This window comes from Hyperolius riggenbachi, chromosome 1 (genome assembly GCF_040937935.1).
Source record: "Hyperolius riggenbachi isolate aHypRig1 chromosome 1, aHypRig1.pri, whole genome shotgun sequence".
Classification (NCBI taxonomy): Eukaryota; Metazoa; Chordata; class Amphibia; order Anura; family Hyperoliidae; genus Hyperolius; species Hyperolius riggenbachi.
Genome location: NC_090646.1, coordinates 70,349,682 through 70,376,342, shown reverse-complemented (window position 1 = coordinate 70,376,342; position 26,661 = coordinate 70,349,682). Strand labels below are relative to the sequence as shown.

At 44.6% G+C, this 26,661-nt stretch overlaps 1 protein-coding gene across 17 annotated transcripts in view; it reads right to left on the bottom strand.

Moving 5' to 3' along the window:
• Nucleotides 1-26,661, bottom strand: part of CTNNA2 (catenin alpha 2) — a 3,078,224-nt gene that overhangs the window by 209,573 nt on the left and 2,841,990 nt on the right. For all 17 annotated transcript variants that reach the window (XM_068274961.1, XM_068274945.1, XM_068274955.1 and 14 more), the window contains one exon: nt 2,027-2,161. In XM_068274961.1, the coding sequence (XP_068131062.1) occupies nt 2,027-2,161 (135 nt within the window). The remainder of the gene's footprint in view (nt 1-2,026; nt 2,162-26,661) is intronic.

Here is a 26,661-nt window from a genome sequence, read left to right as displayed (position 1 = left end):
TTAGAGCTTAGCATTGTACTGACGCTGATATCTGCATAACATAAAACAATATTTATCAATGCAGCCTCATTGTGTGACATTTTTTTACTTAGGCCCAGTGCACACCAAAACCCTCTAGCAGATCCGCAAAAAGCTAGAGGTTTTTGAAGCAGATTTTCAGAGTGATTCTAGGCATGTTTAGAGAGGTTTGCTACACATTCCTAGCATTTTTAGAAGCGTTTTTGTGTAGCAGATATCATATATTGTTACAGTAAAGCCTGTTACTGAACAGCTTCTGTAACAAAAACGCCTGGAAAACCGCTCTGATCTAGCGTTTTTTAGAGCTGTTTTCCACTTTCCTGTACTTTAACATTGAGGCAGTAATGCCTCCGAAATCTAAAAAATACTGCAGCCCCCGAGTTTGCGTTTGTGGAAAAAACGAACCGCTCTGGTGTGCACAAGCCCATTGAAATACATTACCCAAGCAGTTTTCAGCCTGCAAGCATTTTTAAAAACGCTCCAGAACTGCTCTGGTGTGCACCAGCCCTTATAAACATACATGAATAGTGGAATAAAGCACAATGCTGAGAGGAAACACTGGAGCAAGCACCATGGCCAGCAGCACCCGAGACCTCACAGTTAGAAACTGGGAACTGCACCTTCAGACTACACACATTCCTATTGCCCTTTGGGAGTTTTCATAGTCACTATGCATTGCAGGGCCTCCCCTCTCACCAGGTATTGAATATGGAGGCCTGCTGGTCACGATGCTTGCTCCGGTGTTTTATCTCAGTCTCCTTTGGTGCGTCTCCTCTTTATCAACAAGGAGATATTACACCATGATGGTGTGTTAATGTTTTTGTTTTTTATGGTTTTCTATTCATACCAGTTACATTGATGTCTCTTGTAGTGTGATTTATGCATGGATTGCTACAACTGTAGGACAGGCATTCGCTGCAGTTCAATCCACTGTAAGCAGATTGTATGTGTGGTTGCAAGATACGGTCACTGATTTGTCAAATTTTTAGTTGTATTGATGTCTGCATCTACCACTATTGTTGTACATCTAGTTTGCCCAAAGAGCCTTTACAAGCTCAGCCTTACATGAAATAGAGGCCTTGAACTTTTATAAGACACTGTGCCCCACCCCTTCCCATCAGATCTTCTTAGCTGTGATGATGGTTCTCTCATTGGACTACCAACAGCCAAGGTCAGATTTATACTTTGTGCGCCCCTTGGACCACTTTCTTTTTGCTCCCCTACCATATGCAGCAGTGTCCCCTATTGCATGTGCAGCCCCCTCACCCATATATAAAGTGCATGAACAGCCGCCCCTCTCCTTCATGTACAGCTCTTTGGGGCAGTCGCTCCACTTTTCCATGTTTTATATTTCGTTGGCGGCCTCCTCCACCTCCGATATGCAGCAACCCCTATTCCATGACCAGCCTACCCCTTGGGCTGCAGCCGCCCAAGGCCTGTGTCTTTGTGGCTTTCCCAGAAATCTGGACCTGCCAACAGCAGGAAGGGGTGTGTACTGCACAATGTCAGAGGTCCATATATATTGTCCATGAACAGCAACCCCCCTCCTTCATGTACAGCTCTTATGGGCAGCAGCATCCCTCTTTCATGTATTGTTCCCCATTTACAGCCTCCTCCTCCATATGCAGCGACCACTATTCCATGTCCAGCCTACCCTTGGCCTGCTTCCACCCAAGGCCCGGGTCCTTGTGGCCTTCCCAGAAATCCGGCCCTGCCAGCAGATGAACGGGGCTTGTACTGCACAATGTCAGAGGTCAAAGCCTGTATTCAGAGCTGACCTAAGAATTTTTAAAAAATTTGCATAAACAAATTGGAATATATATAAAACATAAGAAAAGTGCAAACAAATAAGAGGCCTGATGATGTTAGCTTACCTTAAAGTATGATGCAAGCACTTTCAAATATAATCTTCAGTTTATTTACAGTATAATGAACTGGACACAGTCACATATAGTCAGCAAGGATGCTGCATGCACGGTTTGAAGGGAAATACCTCTCTGTTACTCACCCCTGAAACAATGAGTTCCCCTCCTAAATTCTGCACCTCGGCTTTGACTTTGCTGCAGATATTGAGCTGGTGGCAGTAGAGGGCAATGCGCTGCAGGTAGGCGAGGAGATCTTGTTTGCAGGCTGAATCAGGGCACTGCGGGGAGGAAACAAGAACAGCAACATCAGAAGGCTTGATTAAATAGAGTTCAGCTTCTTGTATGCACTGCATATCATTAAAGCCGCGCAATCAGATAAAATAATATGCAAACAGCATATTTAATACAGATTTCGCCACCAGAGACCAATTTTTTAAAACAACTGAGAAAAGTTTGTTGGGCGCGCACATGTAAAGTTTTAACAAATTAGTCCCAACTTTCCAGCCCCATATGTTATACTGTCTTTGTGATTTGTGCTCCTGATTTGGGGGATAATTTAAGAGATCGCTAAAGAGTAAATTACAATATTGTCAAGGCAGAGCAACTTTATAATAATTTGTCAAAGTTTTAAAGGGGAACTGAAGAGAGAGGTATATGGAGGCTGTCATGTTTATTTCCTTTTAGACAATACCAGTTGCCTGGCAGCCCTGCTGATCCTCTGCCTCTAATACTATTAGCCATAGCCCCTGAACAAGCATGCAGCAGATCAGGTGTTTCAGTGGTTCAGACTTATAAGTCTGATCTGACAAGACTAGCTGCATGCTTGTTTCTGGTTTTAATCAGATACTACTGCAGAGAAATAGACCAGCAGGGCTGCCGGGCAACTGGTATTGATTAAAAGGAAATAAACATGACAGCCTCCATATAGCTCTCTCTTCAGTTCCCCTTTAAGAATGTTTTGAAAACTGCTAATGTAAAGTACTGAAAAAAATTAATAAAACAATCTGTAGCAATACAGAGTTTGACGCAATGGGGTGTGGGCACATAAAATAGTGCCCGCCACCCCCCTCCCCCCCAATTGTCACTGGCACTGCATGTTCCAATTCAAACATACCCATTCCAGAATTATGGCTTTCTTTATACATACAAGTGAGAATCTTGATGTGTGTCAGCTACACTGACTGCAAGCAGTAAACTGTTTTTTTGTTTGTTTGTTTGTTTGTCACTGTACCACTTTGTAACTGAACTGGATATAACATAACCATGCAATATGGTGGCTTCTGTTAGTAAGTCACAGATAGACATAGAAAATGTATATTGTGTTTTTCTCCTGCAGGACTCAAAGTGCCAGAACTGCAGCTACTAGTGTGCACTCAGTAGGCAGTAGCAGTGTTAGGGAGTCTTGCCCAAGGTTTCCTTACTGAATAGGTGCCGGCTTACTGAACAGGAAGTACAGAGATTCAAACCCTGGTCTCCTGTATCAGAGACAGTATCTTACTCATCGCTGTAGATGAAAAATATTGGGCACTTTTTGCCCGCTGTAGCGGCAGTTTGCATAGCAGGTGGCCCCGGAGCCTGCTAATTTATCAGGCACCCAAAATTCCCTCAGGTGTGTGTATTAACATGGGCGCCTATGGTGTGCACACATTTACGGCTTACAGTAGAATATCTATATGGGTATAGGTATCATGAGTTGATCATGAGTTATGGGCAGGATTTGTTACCCCAATGTAGATTTGTTCATTCCAAACAAACAGTATCAGCTAGGTGGAAAGAAACCTTAGTTTAGACCAGCCTAGTACAAAAAAAAAGAAAAACAAGTCTGCTCATCGTGAAATGCTTAGTCTACGCAGATAAATCAGACATTCTAACGGCCTTCCAGACGAAAAACAATTTCCAATAAGAGGGAACTAAATTACTATTCTTTGCAGACTATTCAACTGAGGTCAGCCACAGAAGAAAGGTGTTTGCAGCTGCTTGTACCGTAACATAACATTCACCCCGGCTTATCTGGCAGCTCCCTGCCTTCCATCACCTGATAGAAAAAGCATATTGTTTACAGATCTCATAGAAGAAAAATGTTTTTTTAAAAAAAAATCAATATGCAATGCTACTACAGAATGAAGCAGCTGTTTTTAACACACGACACCTGTCGCTACTTGCTGCCTTCCTGGACTACAATGTAAATTTGTGGCTGTGGGGTACCAGTTCATCTTTTTGGTGCCAGACATAGCCAATCACAGTTATGGTGCAGCCGCTTGGCATAGCTGATAGCCGAGCACTGTTTCGGCATGGGTGTTCTGCAAATTGGCAATGAGATTGCTGAGTGCACAGCCGTCACAGCTAGAAAAACAGTGGTGCTCAGCCTGTATCGGTATTGGCAGGGCGTAACAAGGTCCCACCGGGTCCCCCTGCAGAAATACTAAGCCCCCTCCCCTCGGGGCCCACTTGGGGCCATTTTGGGGGGCTGGAGGGGTAGCAGCGTGAGGGGAAGGCCATGCTGCAATTCGGCGGGGTTGGGGACGATCCCCCCTCCCTCACCTTAGGCTCGCCTCTCCCCTCTGCGCTCCCCTCCAGCGTTGAATAGTTTGGGTATGCAGGCGGCAGGCAGTGGCAGATACATACCTTCCATGCGCTCCAGCATGGATGTTCCTCTCTCTAGCCTCTGACGCGACTTCCTGTTTATACAGGAAGTCGCGACAGACACTAGAGGAAGAAACTTCCACGCTGGAACACACGGAAGGTATGTATCTGCCGCTGCCTGCCGCCTGCATACACAAACTATTTAACGCTGGAGGGGAGCGCAGAGGGGAGAGCCTGAGGTGAGGGAGGATGGATCGTCCCCCCTCCCCGCCGAAGTGCAGCATGGCTTTCCCCTCCAGCCCCCCAAAACGGCCCCAAGCGCCCAGCGGCGGGGGCAGGGGCTGCAGGCCCTATTGTTACTAAGCTACATTGTAGCCAAACTCACAAAGCAGTAGGTATAGGGTGAGGAGGTGAGACATGGTTCAGCTATAACATATGTAAACAGGAAGTTCTATGAAGCACTTAGTGATCGGAAGACCTCCGGCGAGAAGGAGGTATGTGTTCAGCCTGCCTGCCGCCGCTCCCGCTACCACCAATAATTGCAGGAGGGGGAGCGCAGAGAGGAGAGCCAGAGGTGAGGGAGGGGGGGGGAATGTCCCCCCTCCCCACCAATCTGCAGCCACGCTCTCCTTTTATGCTGCGACCCCTCCTGCCCAACAAAGTCCCTGAGTGGGCCAATGGCCCCGCCCCCTTTTCCTAACCCCAACACACAATTACTTAATTACTTAATGACAAAGTTTGTAAGCTTTGCGGTCTTTGACATCAATAATTTGCATTGAAATAAAATAAATCTGATTGGCTGTGGCTCCACCCCTTTTCTGAATTTGAACCCCAGTCACCCAATGGCCAACTGTACCAGGTACAGGTGATTAACAGTGCAAGAGGCCTGCCTGTGCCATTAACAATGCAAGAATGGCAGCAATTAAATATTCCCCTTAAAAATCAATAGGTGGATTTTGATTGGCTTTTGTACGCTCGACCCACTTTCTGAATATTAATTCCAGTCACCAACTGTGCAAAGTTTGAGAACCCTACCATTAACAGTGTAAGAATGGCTGCAGTTTACATTTTCCCAATGAAATTTGTATTTTTCTCCACCCACTGATTTCCTGACATTGTTCGAGTATGTATTTGGCTGGTGTTGGCTCCGCCTACTTTTTCTAACCCTAACACACAATTACTCAATGACCAAGTTTGTGCGCTTTGCGGTCTTTGGCATCAATAATTTGCTTTGAGATTAAACAAATCTGATTGGCTTTGTGGCTCCACCCCTTTTCTAAATTTGAACCCCAGTCACCCAATGACCAACTGTACCAGGTTTAAGGCTTGTGCCATTAACAGTGCAAGAACGGTAGCAATTACATATTCCCCTTGAAAATCAATAGGGGAATTTTGATTGTCTTTTGTAGGCTCCACCCACTTTTCTGAATATTAATCCCACTCACCCAGTGACCAATTGTGCAAAGTTTGAGGACCCTGCCATTAACAGTGTAAGAATGGCTGCAGTTTACTTTTTCTCAGTGAAATGTGTATTTGTCTCCGCCCACTAATGACCGGGTATTGCCCGATTATGTATTTGGCTGGTGTTGGCTGCGCCCACCTTTCCTGACCTTAAAGAGACACTGAAGCGAAAAAAAAATGATGATATTATGATTTGTATGTGTAGTACAGCTAAGAAAAAAAACATTAAGATCAGATACATCAGTCTAATTGTTTCCAGTGCAGGAAGAGTTGAGAAACTCCAGTTGTTATCTCTATGCAAAAAAGCTATTAAGCTCTCAGACCAACTTGGTCCTGGAGAGGGCTGTTATCTGACTTTTATTATCTCAACTGTAATTAAACTGTTTACTTTTCCTCTAGCAGAGGAGAGTTTATTACTTCACAGACTGCTCTGAAAGGCTCATTTTGAATGCTGAGTGTTGTGTAATCTGGACATATTATAGAGTGATGCAATGTTAGAAAAAACACTATATACCTGAAAAGAAAAATATGAGAATATTTTCTTTGCTGCTAATCTTCTAGTAATTATTCATAGTACACAACCAATTCATTATATCATATATTTTTTTTCGCTTCAGTGTCTCTTTAACACACACTTACTCAATTACTCAATGACCAAGTTTGTGAGCTTTGCGGTTTTTGGCATCCATAACCTGCATTAAAATGAAACAAATAATATTGTCTGTTGGTAGCTCTACCCTGTTTTATAAATTTAAATCCCAGTCACCCAATGATCAACTGTAGCAGGTTTGAGGCTTGTGCCATTAACAGTGCAAGAATGGCAGCAATAAAATATTCCCCTGAAAAATCAATAGGTAATTTTTGATTGGCTTTTGTAGGCTCCACCCACTTTTCTGAATATTAATCCCAGTCACCCAGTAATTAACTGTGCAAAGTTTGAGAACCCTACAATTAATAGTGTAAGAATGGCTGCAGTTTACATTTTCCCAGTAAAATTTGTATTTGTCTCCGCCCACTTATGACCCCGTGTTACCTGCTTATGTGTTTGGCTGGTGTTGGCTGTGCCCACTTTACTAACCCTCACACACAATTAATCAATTACTCAATTACCAAGTTTGTGAGCTTTGCGGTGTTTGGCATCAATAATTTGCATTGGAATGAAACAAATCTAATTGGCTGTTTGTGGCTCCACCCACCTTTCTCAGATTGAACCCCAGTCACCCAATGATCAACTGTACCAAGTTTGAGGCTTGTGCCATTAACAGTGCAAGAATGGCAGCAATGTAAATATTCCCCTTGAAAATCAATAGGTGAATTATGATTGGCTTTTGTAGGCTTCTCCCTCCTTTCTGAATATTAATCCCAGTCACCCAGTGATCAACTGTGCAAAAATTGAGAACCCTACCATTAACAGTGTAAGAATGGCTGCAGTTTACATTTTCCAGTGAAATTTGTATTTGTCTCCACCCCCTTTTTGGTTATGGGAACAAAAAGTATCCTATACTTTATTCCAGGTAGTGTACTATGTGTGTGCCAAATTTCATTCAAATCCGTTCAGCCATTTTTGCGTGATCGAGTAACAAACATCCAAACATCCAAACTTTTCCATAGGATTTATATGGTGCTGACATCTTGCAAAGCACTTTACAGAGTATGTATAGTCATGTGAGTATGTATAGTCATGTGACCTCAGAGGGGTAATTTGCCAATCATAGTCTAGGGCCAATTTATGTGGTGGGGAAGCCAATTAAAGGATACCCGAACTGACATGTGACATGATGATAAAGACATGAGTATTTACAGTGCCTAGCATACAAATAACTATGCTGTATTCCTTTTTTTCTTTCTCTGCCTGAAAGGTACAATACCCTACTGCTACTGAAAGAGTTAAATATCAGGTATGTAAGTGGCTGACTCAGCCCTGGCTCAGACAGGAAGTGACTACAGTGTGACCCTCACTGATACGAAATTCCAACTATAAAACACTTTCCTAGCAGAAAATGGCTTCTGAGAGCAAGAAAGAGGTAAAAAGGGGAATTTCTTATCAGTGAGGGTCATACTGTAGTCACTTCCTGTCTGAGTCAGGACTGAGTCATCCACTTACATACCTGATATTTACACTCTTTCAGGCAGAGAAAGAAAAAAAGGAACACAGCATAGTTATTTGTGTGCTAGGAACTGTACATACCCATGTCTATCTCATCATGTCACATGTCACTTCGGGTATCCTTTAACTTATCTGTAAGAGGAACATCAATTGTTTTCTAATCTTTGTCTTTATTTGTATAACAATCCCCATATCCCCAATCTCCATATCAATTTCCTGTGATATAAATATATTTAGTTGCAAGAAGTCACTTTGACTCTAGTATCTTGGCCAACACAGTTAGCATCATTTAGCAATATCTGAATGTATTTCAGTGCATTTTCATACACTATATATATTCTGGTTACTAAACTTTATATTTGCTGGGAAAAGCTATTTTTATGTATGATTTTGCGGTTTTTCTCAAAATCGATTTTTTTTGTAAAAAGCTTCACTACTCACTGGGCAGAAAAAATGTGAAGTTAAAGGGAACTTGAGGTGAGAGGGATATGGAGGGTGACATATTTGTTTTCTTTTGAACAATGCAAATTGCCTGGCTGTCCTGCTTATTTTCTGCCTCTAAGGGCTCGTTTCCACTATAGCGAATCCGCATGCATCCAATGCATGCGGATTCGCACATGTAATGCAAGTGGATGGGCCTGTTTCCACTGTAGCGTTGTTGAGGTGCGTTTTTTTCAGCGGTAAAAAAATGCACAAAAGAGCCAACGAATTTGCCTGCGAGTGGAATGCATGCGAATCGCCGCTAATGTATTTAATAGTAAAAACGCATGCGTTTGTTACATGCGTTTTTACCCGCGATTTCGCGTGCGATTTCGCACCTTTTTCAATTTTATTTTGCCCTGGCAGTGTCATGGTTAATTTTGCATGGCACCCTGCCATGCGAAATCGCACGCGAAATCGCGGGTAAAAACGCATGCGGAAACGCATCCGCATGCGTTTTTACAAGCGTCGGAATGCCGGCGAAATCGCGTCGCAACAGTGGAAACAAGCCCTAATACTTTTAACCATAGACCCTGAACAAGCATGCAGGTCAGGTGCTCTGACCGAAGTCTGACTGGATTAACTGCATGCTTGTTTCCGATGTGTGGTTTAGACACTACTGATGCCAGAAAGATCAACAAAACAGCCAGGCAACTGGTATTGTTTAACCACTTGAGGACTGCAGGGCTAAACCCCCCTAGTGACCAGGCAATTTTTAGCAAAATTGGCCACTGCAGCTTTAAGGCCAAGTTGCAGGGCCGCACAACTCAGCACACAAGTGATCCCCCCCCCCTTTTCTCCCCACCAACAGAGCTCTCTGTTGGTGGGATCTGATCGCTCCCCCCATGTTTATTTTTCTTTAAATAAATATTATTGTTTTTTTTTTTTTTTCTAAAAACCTCTGTTTCTTTAAATGTATTCCCTCCCTCCCTCCCCACAGGCGGCCAATTATGGCGATCGGCTGTCATAGGCTTCTGCCTATGAGAGCCGATCGCTCTCTTGTCCCCCATGGGGACAGCCGTGTCACACGGCTGTCCCCAGTGCAGCGCTGCTGCTCATCGCAGCGCTGCACCAAGTAAATAGACGGCGTGATCGCCGTCTAACAGTCTCCCGAGCGGCAATAGCCGCTCGGAGACTGAAGGCGGGTGGCGGAGCTCCGCCCTCTGTGCATGAGATGCGCGCGCACCATGTGCGCGATCTCATGCAAAATAGAGCCCCAGGACTTTACGCCAATTGGCGTTAGGCGGTCCTGGGGCTGCCGCCGCGGCCACGCCTGCTAGCGTGACGCGGGCGGCAGAAGGTTAAAAGGAAATACATATGGCAGCCTCCATATCCCTCTCACCTCAAGTTCCCATTCATTAGCTGATCTATTATTTTAAACTACAACCTCCTTGTCCATCTCTTTACTGCTAGGCTAAATCTATATTTTTTGTGCCACCAGGCCAAGTGAGTTGGTGGCTCCCTTTTCTTGTGCACTAGTGCCCCTCCCATTCCATGTGCAGCCCCCTCTTCCATGTGCGTCATCCATGTACAGCTGCCCCTCCCATTCCATGTGCAGCCCCCTCTTCCATGTGTGTCATCCATGTACTTGCAGCCCCTTTCTTTCATAAACAGGTCCATTGAGCATAATTTCTCCTTTTCATGTTTTGCTCCCCATTTGCAGTCCCCTCTTTCGTATGCAGCAACCCCTCTTTGATGTCTAGATGCCCCCTTGGGCTGCAGCCGCCCTAGACCCGGGCCTTTGTGGCCTTTCCAGAAATCCATCCCTTCTTGAATATTAATCCGAACATTTGTATAGCGCTTTTCTCCTGTTGGACTCAAAGCGCTCAAGAGCTGCAGCCACTGGGACACGCTCAAGAGGCCACCCTGCAGTGTTAGCACTGGCATAACAATAGGGCCTTTAGCCCCTGCTCCCGTCGGGGGCCGTTTTGTGGGGGCTGGAGGGGTCGCAGCATGAGGGGAAAGCCGTGGCCACAGTCGGCAGGGCGGAGGGACGTTCCCCTCCTCACCTCGGGGCTCTCCCCTCCAGCTTAAATTTGTGTCCAGGCAGCGGCAAGCAGTGGCAAACAGCAGACAGATACATACCTTCCGTGCGCTCCAGCCTGAGTTCCTCTCTCTAGTCTCTTACGCGACTTCCTGCTATACAGGAAGTCGTGTCAGAGGCTAGCGAAAGGAACGCACGCTGGAGCGCACAGAAGGTATGTATATGTTTGCTGCCCGCCGCTGCCCAGACACAAATTTAAGCTGGAGGGGAGAGCCCCGAGGTGAGGGGGGAACGTCCCCCCTCCCCGCCGACTGTGGCCACGGCTTTCCCCTCATGCTGTGACCCCTCCAGCCCCCCAAAAACGGCCCCAAGCGGGCCCCACTCAGAAATTCTGCAGGGGGCCCGGTGGGGCCTAGTTACGCCCCTGAGTGTTAGGGAGTCTTGCCTTCAACTCCTTACTGAATAGGTACTGACCCTAGCCAGGATTCGAACCCTGGTCTCCTATGTCAAAGGCATAACTCTTAGCCAGTATACTTTCCAGCCACTTTAGGAGCCCCTCTATGAATACGAAGTAAATTACAACTGCTGCGCTAAGACGCTACTTTACTGACACCAGAGTCTAAGTTTGCTCAAGAAAGAAATCTAGTTAATCAATGCAATGGTTAATTACTAAAACGTTTCATCTCTTTAAAATAATTATTCTTATTGTTTTTGTGTTACTACCCCACTGAGTATAGAAAAGAGTCACAGCCATCAAAATATTCACATTTTGTTCTTTGTCAGATAGTTTATGTATATTTGTGCCTGAAAATAGGCTTTGAATGGCCTTTATAGGTGGTGTCCCTTTAATATGGCTGCTGCGTATATTGAATGTCATATATTAGAAAATATAATTTATGTCCTCCAGGTAATAGAAGATGTAGTTTAATGGAAGTGCTCCACTATTATTATTTACTACTACCGAAGCAATAAGCAAATCATAGAACATCATAGCAAAGTAAACCAACCATAATTAATGGCACAAATAAATAATCTTAATGAACCGATGTGGAGAGCGAGGGCCGTGTTTGGAGGGTAAACCGCCCAGTAAACACTGATCCCCTCAAGCTGAACTCACTCCACATGGATAATATTCGTGGAGTCCAATGGAAACAATGATTGATGTAGCGTCTTAGCGCAGCAGTCGTAATTTACTTCTTATTCATAGTAGGGGCTCCTAAAGAGGATTCAGAGGAAGTGCAAATATGAAATGTGATTTGTTGTAAATTAACACTGATGCCCGAATGCAAATGACATCGGTGACTTTTAATAAGTTAAAGAAATACTGAAGTGAGCTGCAAAAAATAAGTTACTCAACTACAGAGAGGGAAGGCCTTGGATCCTGTAGAACCTTCCAGGTCCTTACTCCATCCTCTCATTCCACCAATGTCCCACATTGAACTTTTGTGCCTTCAGGACACCTTGGCAGGCTTCGGAAACACTGGTGTCACCATGTGCTTCCAAAGACGGGCACATCCTTACTGTGCATGCGCGAGTCCAGACTGGCATGTGTTCAGTACGGATCTTCTCATCTTCAGAGGTACTCGGGCATGCTGCAAGTATTTCTGAAGGCGTGAAGGAGGGCCATAGAGGTATTCGACCAAGTTGGTCAAAGAACTTCACCGTGGCCGAGCAGTAGAGTGAGGGCACGGAGAGAAGACCAGGAAGACTCTATGGGATCCAGTTCCTTCCCTCTCCATAGGGGAGTATCAAATTAATTTTTTCACCTCATTTCAGTATTGATTTAATGTCTGATAAGAGAAAGAAGAATGCTGTTAGCTACTAAAAGGGTACCTGCCACAGGCAAAGAAGCTGTGGAGCAGTAATGGGATGCAGAGATTGCAAATGCAAAGAGGTTTATCAGGGGCCCTCCTTCAACCGCCGCATTGCTTCATTAGTGTTCCTCCAGCCTCAATTAGACTACAAGGATACAACATCGAAAAATGTAATACTGTGATAACCCAAAAATAGTCTTTATATCTTTAATGAGCAAAAGTTGTAAAAAGTTGGCAAAACAAGTCTTAAATAATGATAAATACATCCATCCAATAATAATAGGCAAACCAGGCCCACAAAAGCTTAAGAATAGTGAAAGGCTTACTTCTCTGATGACGGTGAAAGGCCGAAACCGGTCGGAACTGGAGACTGGGCAATTGATTGATATCGTTTTTTGATTTTATGTGTATTTGGATACACTATATGCTTTTATCTACTAAGGGTCCCTGTCAAAAGGACCCTGGAAGTAAGTCTTTGTATATGTGCTGTTTATGGGACAGAAATAAACTTGCTTGTTTTTATGGATGGAAAATTGACCTGTTGCTTTATTCTTTGGTGATGTCACTATGAGATACTATCTCTGAGCACTGTGGTGTTGCTGCAGTCTGCAGATGCTCATTTGAACACCAAGCGCTGTGGATATATGTTCTATCAAAATAAGCTATAAATTAATTTTCTCCTATGTTGCTGTCGCTTACAGTAGTTAGTAGAAATCTGACGGAATCGACAGGCTTTTTACTAGTCCATCTCTGCGTGGAAGATTATCAATATTTCATTTATTATTAGAGATGGCCCGAACCGTTCGCCGGGCGAATCTCTATGGGCCTTGTACTACTTCCGGGTCGCCATGACCCGGAGTAGTACGCCTGCGCTGGCCCAGCGGTGCGCATCCTAGATCGTGCTCCTGTTGCCAAGCACTCTCTGCGCATGAGCGTGACGTGAGCGCGATCTAGTACTCGCACCGTCGGGCCAGCGCAGGCATACTACTCCAGGTCATAGCGACCCGGAAGTAGTACAAGGCCCATAGCTTCAGAGATGTTCGCCGGCGAACGGTTCGGGAACCGTTCGCAACATCTCTATTTATTATCTACAAAAACACCCCATGGAAAGGATCATACAAAGATGCAGGCCAATCCCCCATCTGTTTGCACACTATTCTGGCAGTTGGGCTGAGAAATTGCCGTTCGCTAAGTGTTTTTGAAAATAAAGAAAACCCTGAGAAGCCTCCCTTCACATGGAGATGGTCTAGTTCAAAACCTGTCAGCTCTGTCAGATTTCTACTACCTACTGTAAGTGACAGCAACATAGGAGAAAAGTAATTTATGGCACATTTTACTCTGGGAGAAACATACTTTTACTTATGTGTTTTCCTGTAATTTAAATTTTACAGTAGTGGTCAATACAAATTGCCTGGCTGTCCTGCTGATTTTCTTTTTCTAATACTATTAGCCATAGACCCTGAACAATCATGCAGATTTTGTGCTCCGAGTGGATTACTTGCGTGCTTGTTTCAGGTGTATGATTCAGACACTACTGCAGCCAAAGACATGATCAGGACAGCCAAGAAACCAGCATTGTTTTAAAAGAAAATAAATATGGCAACCTCCATATCCCTCTCAGTTCAGGTGTACTTTAAGGGCCCTTTTCCACTAGCGCGTTTGTGCTGGCTGAATCGGAAAGTCGCAAACCGCTAGCGATTTAACAATCGCTACGGTTTGCTTTTTAACATAGGAATCGCGGTAGGTCATTTCCACTACCGCAATTCGTTTTTTACAGGAACGCGAACGCGCGGCGGAGCGATATTTGCCGCGATTTTGCTATGCAGTGCATAGCATAGCAAAGCAAAATCGCGTCCGCAAACGTCGGGAAATCGCCGGTAATTTTTTAGCTTTTCGATTCAGCAATCGCTAGCGTTCAGCGTTCAGCGTGAACGCTAGCGACTGCTAGTGGAAAAGGGCCCTAAAAGCAGCTTTTTAGCTTCAGTCCAGGTTTCACAGATTAATTATTTTCTCCAGCATTCTCTTTTCTCCATCCTTTTAAATCAATCAACCCCCACAAAAAGCAATTAAAGTATTTTCAGTTACATTGTTTTTTATATAACATTGTATCATTCTATCATATTTGCAATTACAAACCACACACTGTACTTTAGGCTACTTTCCCACCAAGACGTTGTGTTTTAGGGGACGTTATAGTCGCCTAACGTGCCCCTAACGCAACGCATGGTGGTGTTGAAGTTGGACGTCAGATTGAGCTGCGTTATGCGGCTCTCAAAGCAGCCGCTCCAGGTTAGTGATAGGTAGTCCGGATCTTTTTAAGGATTCGGATCATTTGAATTGGATCATTGAAAAGATTGGGATCTTTGAACCGAATCATTTGAATCATTTTACTAGGGAAGCAGACTGGGTGAAATGACTAGCAGGACAGGACTTTCCCTGCACTGTACATTCTGTATGTTCTTGTTTCTTCCAGACAGATATCCACTGTGAACCTAATCTTTCATTGTGATGATCCCAATGATTTGAATCGTTCATTTGATCCAGACAACACTACAGTCCCACCATGAGTCTCTGCAGTGCAGTAAATATTAATTAGCCATGTGGCTGGCCGCGGAGGAGGAGGGGATACCTCCTCCTCCAACATTACTGAGCATGTGCAAACAGTCTAACGTGGCTTAGCCCAGTATAACGTACAGCATGCAGCACTTTGTTTAAACGTGCTGCGTTACTATGTAACGCAACGTGTGCACTGTGAACAGCACATCGATTTTACAGTGCTGTGAGTTAGGCTGCGTTACTGGCTGCTGTAACGTGGGACTTTAACGTCCCATTGTGAAACCAGCCTTAAACTATGAAACAGAGCAGAGCTAATGGCCCTTTGAACTCCCCTGCAGTAAAAAGCTTATCTGAAGCTGTGTCTCACTTTTCTTTGATCTATAAGTGCTTCAGAAAATAGGACTGTACCTGACCAAGTTGGTTGAAGAGCTCAGAGCAGCTCTTTTGCATAGATAAGAAGTGAAGCTTCTTCACTCTTCCTGTACTGGAAACAATATTAGACTCAAATCTCTGCTGCTAATGTTTTATTTATTAGCTGTATTACACATACAAATCATGATATCATACGTTTATTTTCACTTTAGATCCCTAAATACCACCGTTAAATGATGTAGGCGTTTTCCTGTATATTTTCTGGGGGAAAATGAAGAAGGCGAGGGATTAGGAAATCATTTCAAGGTGCGGTAAAATTCATAGAGCTTATTCTGCCGAACAAGACTGTATATGCATTGGTTATGCGCCATCCTGCTTTGCACGCCGGAAAACAAATCCCATCATTGGCAGTAATGCAGAGATCTGTATTCAATCCCCAAATGTTGTATTACAAGCACAGATGAGCATTGCTTATACATTATATTACTTCCTGAAGGAAAGCAATATGTGTGTCCTTGTTTGGCAGAAAATGAGCTCTTTCTTCATGCGGAATCCATTTGTATTGCTCATTTATAAAATATTACGCTTATTTCGGAGGTTGCCGCACGGTGACCATCTTCAGCTTTTTTTTTTCTTTTCATTTTCATGATTATTATTTATGAATAAAGGAGTCATCTGTATGGAAGCTTCTCAGTAATGATATTTGAAATTGTATTTTTAAATGGCATAGACTAATAACAGCAAAACAGTCAAATCTAAATGTTTTTTTTACAGAGGGCAAAATCTACCAAATGTATACTTAAAAGAGTAGAGCCTTCACTTAGAAACCAGGACTGTTCCTACTATTCTTACTGATGGGAAGGTAGACCAGTTTTCTGTCAGTTACCGTATATTTAAATTCCTCATTTGCATTTTAATTATTACTAGTAGACCTAAGCCCATTACAATAACGAGCTCTAGGCCGTGGCGTAGCTAAGGAGCTCTGGGCCCCTGTGCAAGTTTTACATTGGGCCCCTCAAGCACTCTATTTATAACAATTGATACGGCACTCCAAAACCTGCCAATGGCAACCACGGGACAGAGCTGCAAGAAGGGGATGGGGAACAGTGTGTTAATAATCACTACTATTCTAAGAATAGTGATTATTACCAGTAAAGGACCAAATAAAGAGCTAATACTGCGATTGAGAGTGGGCCCCTTTGGCCCCTCTGGCCCAAGGGTCCCAATGCAGTCTCAACCTCTGCACCCCCTATTGCCATACCACTGGCTCTAGGCCTCCTTCACAACGACCCTCAATAAATATTGTTTTGAAATTTGTTTTGAGATTTATAATATTGTTAATTATAATTTCAAACTTTATTATCTTAGAAAAGTATTGTTTATTATATTCATTATTTATGCAATGGTAGAGGGAGGTCTTAGGGTTAGAAACCACCAGGGAGGTCTTAAAGATAGTCACCACCAGGTGGGGGTCTTAGGGTTAGGCACCACCAGGGGGGTCTTAGGGTTAGGCATCGGTAAAGGGAGGTCTTAGGGTTAGGCACCACCAAGGGGGTCTTAGGGATAGGCATTGGTAGAGAAAGGTTTTAGGGTTAGGCACCATCAGGGGGTCTTAGGGTTAGGCATCACCAGGGGGGTCTTAGGGATAAGCGTTGGTAGAGGGAGGGTTCTGTGTTAGAGTAGGGTTAGGTTTAGTTGTACCTGTATATTATGATTGTACATATATTTGTTTTCACTGTTATAGACAATATTTTGCGATGTTGTTACCATTATTTTAACATATTTATTATTCTATCTAAGATAAAGAAGAAGAAACAATAACAATATTGCTATAGACAATATCTTAAAGGGGAACTGAAGTGAGAGGTATACAGAGGCTGCCATATTTATTTCCTTTTAATTAATACCAGTTGCCTGGCAGCCCTGCTGGTCTATTTCTCTGCAGTAGTATCTGAATAACACCAGAAACAAGCATGCAGCTAGTCTTCTTTAGAGATGGGCTGAACGGTTCGCCGGCGAACGATTCCAGTCGAACTTTGGGGGTTCGTGTTCGCCTGGACCAGGCGAACTTTTGCGGAAGTTCGATTCGCCCAATAATGCACTATGAGGGTCAACTTTCACCCTCTGCATCACAGTCAGCAGGCACATTGTAGCCATTCAGGCTACACTAAGCCCTGGAGCCCCACCCCCCCTTATATAAAGTAGGCTCACTGGCCATGACACTCACCCGTGTGCCTGCTGCAAATAAACAGACTAGGGAGAGCTGCTGCAGATTTTTTCTCCTAGGGAAAGATTAGTTAGGCTCTTGACTTGCTCCTGGCTGATTGTTATTGCTAAAATAGCATCCCTCAACAGCTCTTTTGAGAGCTAATATTTTCCTGATGTGTTTTTTTTTGTGTGTGTTGCTCACTGACACTGACATTATACAGCCCTATCTGTTGCAGCTGGACCTTGGTAATTGTTATTACTGTGCCAGCCAGCCTCTGCCTAACTATCTATACTGGGACACCTACCTATGCCTACCTAACTACTGGGGCACCTACTTACCTATACGGGGATACCTACCTACCTACCTATACTAGGGGACCTACCTATGCCTACCTACCTATACTGGGACTCCTACCTATGCCTAGCTAACTACTGGGACACCTACCTATGCCTACCTACCTATACTGGGACTCCTACCTATGCCTAGCTAACTACTGGGACACCTACCTATGCCTACCTACCAATACTGGGTCTCCTACCTATGCCTAGCTAACTACTGGGACACCTACCTATGCTTACCTACCTATATTGGGACTCCTAGCTATGCCTACCTACCTATACTGGGATTCCTACCTATGCCTAGCTAACTACTGGGACACCTACCTATGCCTACCTACCTATACTGGGTCTCCTACCTATGCTTAGCTAACTACTGAGGTACCTACCTATGCCTAACTACCTATACTGGGACTCCTACCTATGCCTACCTACCTATACTGGGACTCCTATCTATGCCTACCTACCTATACTCGGACTCCTACCTATGCGTAGCTAACTACTGGGACACCTACCTATGCCTACCTACCTTTACTGGGTCTCCTACCTATGCCTAGCTAACTACTGAGGCACCTACCTATGCCTACCGACCTATACTGGGACACCTACCTATGCCTACCTACATACAAGAAGATAATAAGGTCGTTGCTTCATTGTGGACAGACCAAATTTGATCAGCTGGACAGTCACTGTTGTTCTATCATTGAGCTACCACAGCCCGGCGACCATATGGGCTTGAAAACCGCCACGGCCTACACTCTCGCCAAGGTGCGCACCAGTCCAGCACGGCCATCACTACGCAAACAGCTGTTTGTGGTGCATTACACAGTGAGTTTGGTGCGTCAGTGTGAAGCAGAACTCTAATTACACTCCCTGATTGATGTATATGTTACGGCCAGAACCCGAAGTTTGGCCAGAACTAGAAGTGGCCGGCCACTTCGGGTTCTGGCCGGCCAATGCGCGAACTGGCCGCTGCGCTGCGGCCAATGTGAGGAATGAAACAATTCCTGTCAGGTTTAATGGGATGTTGTGGCCGCAGCGCAGCGGGTAAATGTATCCCACATCTTTACTTTATTCAATGGCATTAAGCCGCCCGGCTTTTTCCCTCCGCCTCTCTCTCCTCCCCCCCCCGCCTCTCTCTCCCCTTCTCTTATGGGCAGCCGGGCGGGGGACACGCGTGTCCAGGAGAGTCGTTCGTCGCGGCAGGAGAGCAGAGCGGGGAGGCTGCAGACATCGCTTCTGCCAGCACCCGCTCTGCAAGAACGGCAGGATTCCCTCCTGCCGCGACGAACGACTCCGGAGGGACACGCGTGTCCCTGGCCCGGCTGTGCCCCATAAAGAGAAGGAGAGAGAGAGGCGGGGGGGGAGGAGAGAGAGGCGGGGGGAGGAGAGAGAGGCGGAGGGAAAAAGCCGGGCGGCTTAATGCCATTGAATAAAGTAAAGATGTGGGATACATTTACCCGCTGCGCTGCGGCCACAACATCCCATTAAACCTGACAGGAATTGTTTCATTCCTCACATTGGCCGCAGCGCAGCGGCCAGTTCGCGCATTGGCCGGCCAGAACCCGAAGTGGCCGGCCACTTCTAGTTCTGGCCAAACTTCGGGTTCTGGCCGTAACATATACACATGCAAGATGTTTGAAAGCACTTTAGGCCTGCAATTTAGCATTCAATGAGATTTCTGCCCTTAAAACGCTGCTTTGCGTCAAATCCAGATTTTTCCCCGGGACTTTGGGCATGTATCCCACTCCGCCATGCCCCCCTCCAGGTGTTAGACCCCTTGAAACATCTTTTCCATCACATTTGTGGCCAGCATAATTTTTTCTATTTTTCAAAGTTCGCATCCCCATTGAAGTCTATTGCGGTTCGCGAACTTTTCCGCAAACCGAACCTTCAGCGAAGGTTCGCGAACGGGGTTCGCGACATCTCTAGTCTTGTTCAGATCTGACTTTAAAGTATGAAACACCTGATCTGCTGCATGCTTGTTCAGGGGCTATAACTAATAGTATTAGAGGCAGAGGATCATCAGGGCTGCCAGGCAACTGGTATTGCTTAAAAGGAAATAAACATGGCAGCCTCCATATAGCTCTCTCTTCAGTTGTCCTTTAATATTTCGTCTATACCCCATGCCCTTATTTGATGTATGGTTCTGATCGCCCATATCCTTCCTTTTCCTCCCAAAATGTTTCCTCTCTGTTTGGTTTAGCGTTGCAGAGAAGCAATAATGTTAATCTTGGAAGACGGTCTCTTTATAAAGCATGACTACTCATACAAATGAGACAAGGCCAGAGATAATCATTAAACGTCTTCTCTTCCAGGCTCGGGATCTTTAACAAACATCCGTATATTGTTATCTTGATGGAGGTGGCATTTCGTAAGCACTTTCCATGTCATTAAACATTACGAATATGACGACGCTCTGCGCCTGTGCATGTAATGAACTTCTGGCAAACTTTTGGCGTTTATATTTAGCAATTACAATCGTGCGAGGATAAGAGGGCCTATTAAGAGGGAACCATTGTGTAGCGCAGCTGATTCCTGAGATTCCTCGGAGAAAATAACAGGCTGTCTATCTTACAGCAAAGCAATTGTTTTACTGCTGAAGGGATAAAGACATTGCAGGAATCATCACACTCCACACTTCATGTTATCAGTTGCTTTGTGATTTTATGCCTTTTTCTTTTCTTTCGCATTTCTTTGACATTCTCTAAATGCAGTTTCTGAAAACATGTTTATACCCTCCCCCCTTCTCTCACCACCTCTCAATGTTTTAAAGAAAGTCTCTGCTTGTAAACATTATTGAAAGCCCAGCTAAGTCTTTCAGAGTACACTGCAGATCAAATATTCAATGGCAGTTACTGCAGGCTCTAGACGAAAATCCCCCATTCGAAAGAGTCCTTTATACACTAAGTGGTTCTGAATTAAACTGGCGTACCGGAATATGGAACAGCTATGGGGGACGATAGAGCAACCCGCTATCTAATTAGGTGAACAGATACACGGGGGGAGGGTGGACAGGCCTATGACCTTTTGAGAACATGGCATGGACCTGGATTACATTGTGGAACATAGATAAAATGTATCGTTTGTGTCAGTCCTTAAATAAAATAAAATCAATATATATACAGTGGCTTGCAAAAGTATTCGGCCCCATTGAAGTTTTCCACATTTTGTCACATTTCTGACACAAACATGTATCAATTTTATTGGAATTTCACGTGACAGACTAACACAAAGTGGTGTACACGTGAAAAGTGGAATGAAAATCATACATGATTGTAAACATTTTTTAAAAATCAATAACTGCAAAGTGGGGTGTGCGTAATTATTCAGCCCCCTTAGTCAAAACTTTGTAGAACCACCTTTTGCTGCAATGAAAGCTGTCAGTCTTTTAGCAAAACAGCTCCAGCTCAGTCAGATTAGATAGACAGCGTTTGTGAACAGCAGTTTTCAGATCTTGTCACAGATTCTCGATTGGATTTAGATCTGGACTTTGACTGGGCCATTCTAACACATGTAACACATGGATATGTTTTGTTTTAAACCATTCCATTGTTGCCCTGGCTTTATGTTTAGGGTCGTTGTCCTGCTGGAAGGTGAACCTCTGCCCCAGTCTCAAGTCTTTTGCAGACTCCAAGAGGTTTTCTTCCAAGATTGCCCTGTATTTGGCTCCATCCATCTTCCCATCAGCTCTGACCAGCTTCCCTGTCCCTGCTGAAGAGAAGCACCACCAGAGCATAATGCTGCCACCACCATATTTGACAGTGGGGATGGTGTGTTCAGAGTGATGTGCAGTGTCAGTTTTCCACCACACATAGCGTCTCATCTGACCAGAGCACCTTCTTCCACATGTTTGCTGTGTCCCCCACATGGCTTGTGGCAAACTGCAAACGGGACTTCTTATGCTTTCTGTTAACAATGCCTTTCTTCTTGCCACTCTTCCACAAAGGCCAACTTTGTGCAGTGCACGACTAATAGTTGTCCTATGCAGAGCCGGGACAAGGTCCTCCAGCACCCAAGACTGAGACACCAAAGTGCGCCCCTCCATCCCTCCCACACCACCCATCACACACTGATTGCTATTAGACTAAGAGGCGCCACAGGGCCCACAACCTCCCCAACACCTTAATATCTAATTATCTGGCTTGCAGTCACTGCCATGTATCCCCTTTTCTTATTTATTTCTGCTTCAAATACAATTAGGAATGACAGCTGAATGAATTCTGCGCCCCATCCTACACTGCGCCCTGAGGCTGGAGCCTCTCCAGCCTATGCCTCGGCCCGGCCCTGGTCCTATGGACAGATTCCCCCACCTGAGCTGTAGATCTCTGCAGCTCGTCCAGAGTCACCATGGGCCTCTTGACTGCATTTCTGATCAGCGCTCTCCTTGTTCGGCCTGTAAGTTTAGGTGGATGGCCTTCTCTTGGTAGGTTTGCAGTTGTGCCATACTCTTTCCATTTCTGAATGATCGCTTGAACAGTGCTCCGTGGGATGTTCAAGGCTGTGGAAATCTTTTTGTAGCCTAAGCCTGCTTTAAATTTCTCAATAACTTGATCCCTGACCTGTCTGGTGTGTTCTTTGGACTTTACGGTGTTGTTGCTCCCAATATCCTCTTAGACAACCTCTGAGGCCCTCACAGAGCAGCTGTATTTGTCCTGACATTAGATTACACACAGGTGCAATCTATTTAGTCATTAGCACTCATCAGGCAATGTCTATAGGCAACTGACTGCACTCAGACCAAAGGGGGCTGAATATTTACGCACAACCCACTTTGCAGTTATTGATTTGTAAAAAATGTTTGGAATCATGTATGATTTTCGTCCCACCTCCCACATGTACACCACTTTGTATTGGTCTTTCATGTGGAATTCCAATAAAATTGATTCATGTTTGTGGCAGTAATGTGACAAAATGTGGAAAACTTCAAGGTGGCCAAATACTTTTGGAAACCACTGTGTATATATATATATATATATATATATATATATATATATATATATATATATCAGCCCATTTAACATTTAATAACGGGTGCTAGGTTACTGGCGCAGGCCACCCACAGCCACATGCTGTACGCGTGTCCCCAGGGCCGGATTTACCATAAGGCTCTGTAGGCACGTGCCTACAGGCGTATGATGATGGAAAGGAGGCTCACTCCCCTCCCCTAGTGCCTCCCTCCTGCCTTACCTATGTAGAGTACTGAGTGGAGTGTAAATGAGAGGTTATTCCCTTAAATCTGGGGGCACCTCTAGCTACTCAATACTGAGGACAGCTTTGGCTACATAATATTAAGGTGCACCTGTAGCTACCTATGATGGACAGGGGAACTAAGGGAGAAGTGACAGCTGGGCCAACCAGCACACTAGCGGTGCCGTTCAGTGGGGGTTTGTAGGTTCCTGGAGGACAAAGTGTGGGGTCCCAGGACATCAGTGCCTATAGACTCCTGTAATCAAAATCCGGGCCTGCGCGTCCCCCCTGCACCCATCCACGATTGAAGCCCATGCATGGCTGGCCGCTGACACAGACACAGGAGGACACAGTGTATATATATATATATATATATATATATATATATATATATATATATATATATATATATATATATATATATATATATATATATATATATATATAATTAATATAGCAATAATATCTTCCTCTGCACTTTAGGGAGTATGTAGACTTGTCACTTACTGTCTCTCAGAGGTGCTCATAGTCATAATCATATATCCATCATAGTCTAGAGCCACTAAGTTTGCCCTCCTCCCTGGCTACATCTCATAAACTGACATCTACACTAGTGCACCAATACCAAGGCCAGGCAGTGGTCACACAGTGCTCCAGTAAGGGGTTGCTATAAATCAGGATTGTCAGCAACAAAATGAACTTCCATTTACCCTCTGATCTGTGTTTAGTATGTAGTCTACATCCTGACCCTGCATTGCAAGCTTTTCAAAACAATCATAAGTGCTTCTGCTGTATTGAATCTTATCTCAGTCAGCCTGGCTCTATTTGGTACATTGCTGGGGAGAAGGAAGCTTGTTATCTCCCCTCCCACATTCCTTCTCCTCACTGATTGGCTGAGGGCAGCTCAGTGTGACAGAAGGCTGGGAAGGGAAATACACCCCATACCTCTGCAGAAGCTACTGAAATACGATCTATGCTGTGCTCATGTGTGTTTACAAAGCTTGATATAACAGTGCAGTTCGTAGTACAGATCTCAGTGGGGAGGACGGCTAGCAATGCATACACCATTTCAGGCAGAGGAGAGAAAAAAAGAGTAAGAGGAAATTACATCTAGACTGGCTTCAGTCAGAGGTAGTAAAGATGGAAAATGCCTGGAACAGTTTTCTCCTAATTTACTATATAAAATTCACTGAAATCAAAATCTGGACAATACAATACATATGTTATGTAAGTATAACAAGTATTTATCTACTTGTATATGAGTTTATTTCCCTGGGATAGTATGGCTGTCCCTGCTGTTTTCAGACTTGCAAAATGTTGTATGCTTTTCATGCTTTGTTTTATTTTTCCTTTATTTGGATAGAAAGTGCTCTATGAGGAATAAGATAAAACATTATCTCCGCATTAGCATTTCACTTGATATATCATTATAAAGGTGGCCTTTTAAATTACCACACAGATGTTATTTGACATTAAACTTCATATTTCCAGCCAGAATTTTTGGGGTTGTAAGATTCCAGGAACTCACATGCCAAGTTTGTGGCATTAACAGCGATAGTATGAAAATAGAAAATGCGTTTATCAAGCAAGATAGAGTACACAGCAGTAGTTGTGGAAACAAAGAATGATGGTTCTATGTTGCCATGGCAATGGAAGAGTATAAAAAAAGAAAGTTATGAGACCTCAGAGAAGGATTAGAATGTTAAACGGCAACTCTAGCCAAACATGAGTGGAATTAAGGTGTACATTTACAAACAACCTTCATCATGAAGGGCAGTGAGTCAGATGCTACCAGTTCTTTGGTCGATTGCTTTGTCCTGGTGTGCAACAGGGAGCTACCCTCTCTACATAGGACTAGAGATGGCCCAAACGGTTCGCTGGCGAACTTCGGTGGTTCGCAATCGCGGAGAACTGCAAACTTTTCCAGAAGTTCGGGCCGCTCCCATAGCGCATCATGAGGGTCAACTTTGACCCTCTACATCACAGTCAGAAGGCACATTGTAGCCAATTAGGCTACACTCCCTCCTGGAGCCCCCCCCCCCCCCCCTTATAAAAGGCAGGCAACGTCAGGCTTTTCACTCACTTGTGTGCCTGCAGTAATTAGTGAAGGGATAGCTGCTGCAGACTCTCATAGGGAAAGATTAGTTAGGCTCTTGTAGGCTTGTAAGCTTGTTCCTTGCTGATTCTTATTGCTAAAAAAGCACCCCACAACAGCTCTTTTGAGAGCTAATCCTGTTCTTGTGATCTATTTTTTTTCTGTGTGTCCCACTGACACTTGTGTTGCATAGACAGCTTTGCTAAATTCTACTGTGTGTGCCACTGCCAGGCCCAGCACATTCAGTGACTACTACCTGTGTGTGTGACAGGTGCACACTGTAATACCCAGTACTGCATATACCTACCTGTTGTTCACAGTGCACCCACCCACCTACAAGAGGGCACGCAGTGTCAATGTGCCTGTCCGCTTCCTGTCTGTGTGTGACAGGTGCATATTGTAATACCCATCACTGCATATACCTACCTGACAGTCACTGTTGTTCTATCATTGAGCTTCCACAGCCCGGCGACCATATGGGCTTGAAAACTGCCACGGCCTGCACTCTGGCCATGGTGCGCACCAGTCCAGCACGGCCGTCACAACACAAACAGCTGTTTGCAGTGCATTACACAGTAAGTTTGGTGTGTCAGTGTGAGGCAGTACACTAATTACACTCCCTGATTGATGTATACACATAGAAACTTTCCGATAGAACTCGACCCTCCACAGGTGCATAGCAATCTTTTTATTGCATTTCAATAGCAGTGGTACACGAGCATAGCAACAGCATGACGTTTCGGGCAAAGGCCCTTCCTCAAATGCATTTGAGGAAGGGCCTTTGCCCAAAACTTCATGCTGTTGCTATGCTCGTGTACCACTGCTATTGAAATGCAATAAAAAGATTGCTATGCACCTGTGGAGGGCCGAGTTCTATCGGGCAAGTTTATTTGTGCTGGATTGATGAGGAGGAGTGATGGACCGCTAATCCTGACAGGACTCCCCAATATATATCTCTTATCTTCAGAGGCGGGCAGATACACTATAGATTGCGATTGATGTATACATATGCAAGATGTTTTAAAGCACTTTAGGCCTGCAATTTAGCATTCAATGTGATTTCTGCCCTTAAAATGCTGCTTTGCATCAAATTCAGATTTTTCCCCGGGACTTTTGGCGTCTATCCCACTCCGCCATGCCCCCCTCCAGGTGTTAGACCCCTTGAAACATCTTTTTCATCACTTTTGTGGCCAGCATAATTTTTTCTATTTTTCAAAGTTCGCATCCCCATTGAAGTCTATTGCGGTTCGCGAACTTTTCCGCAAACCGAACCTTCAGCGAAGGTTCGCGAACGGGGTTCGCGACATCTCTAGTCTTGTTCAGATCTGCCGTTAAGTATGAAACACCTGATCTGCTGCATGCTTGTTCAGGGGCTATGGCTAATAGTATTTCCACCCCTTGGTGACCCTCACTGCCTGGGGCCCACCTTATAAGGTCGTATTATAGTCATAAAATTAATACGGCCATCTGGATTTTCACACCTATAACATGTGTAGCCACAAAAACATCTGATCTGGAGTGCCAGATGGTTAGTAGCTGGGGGTCTCACACAGCTCGGGCCCCCTGCAGTTGCAGGCACTGCTTCCGTATAG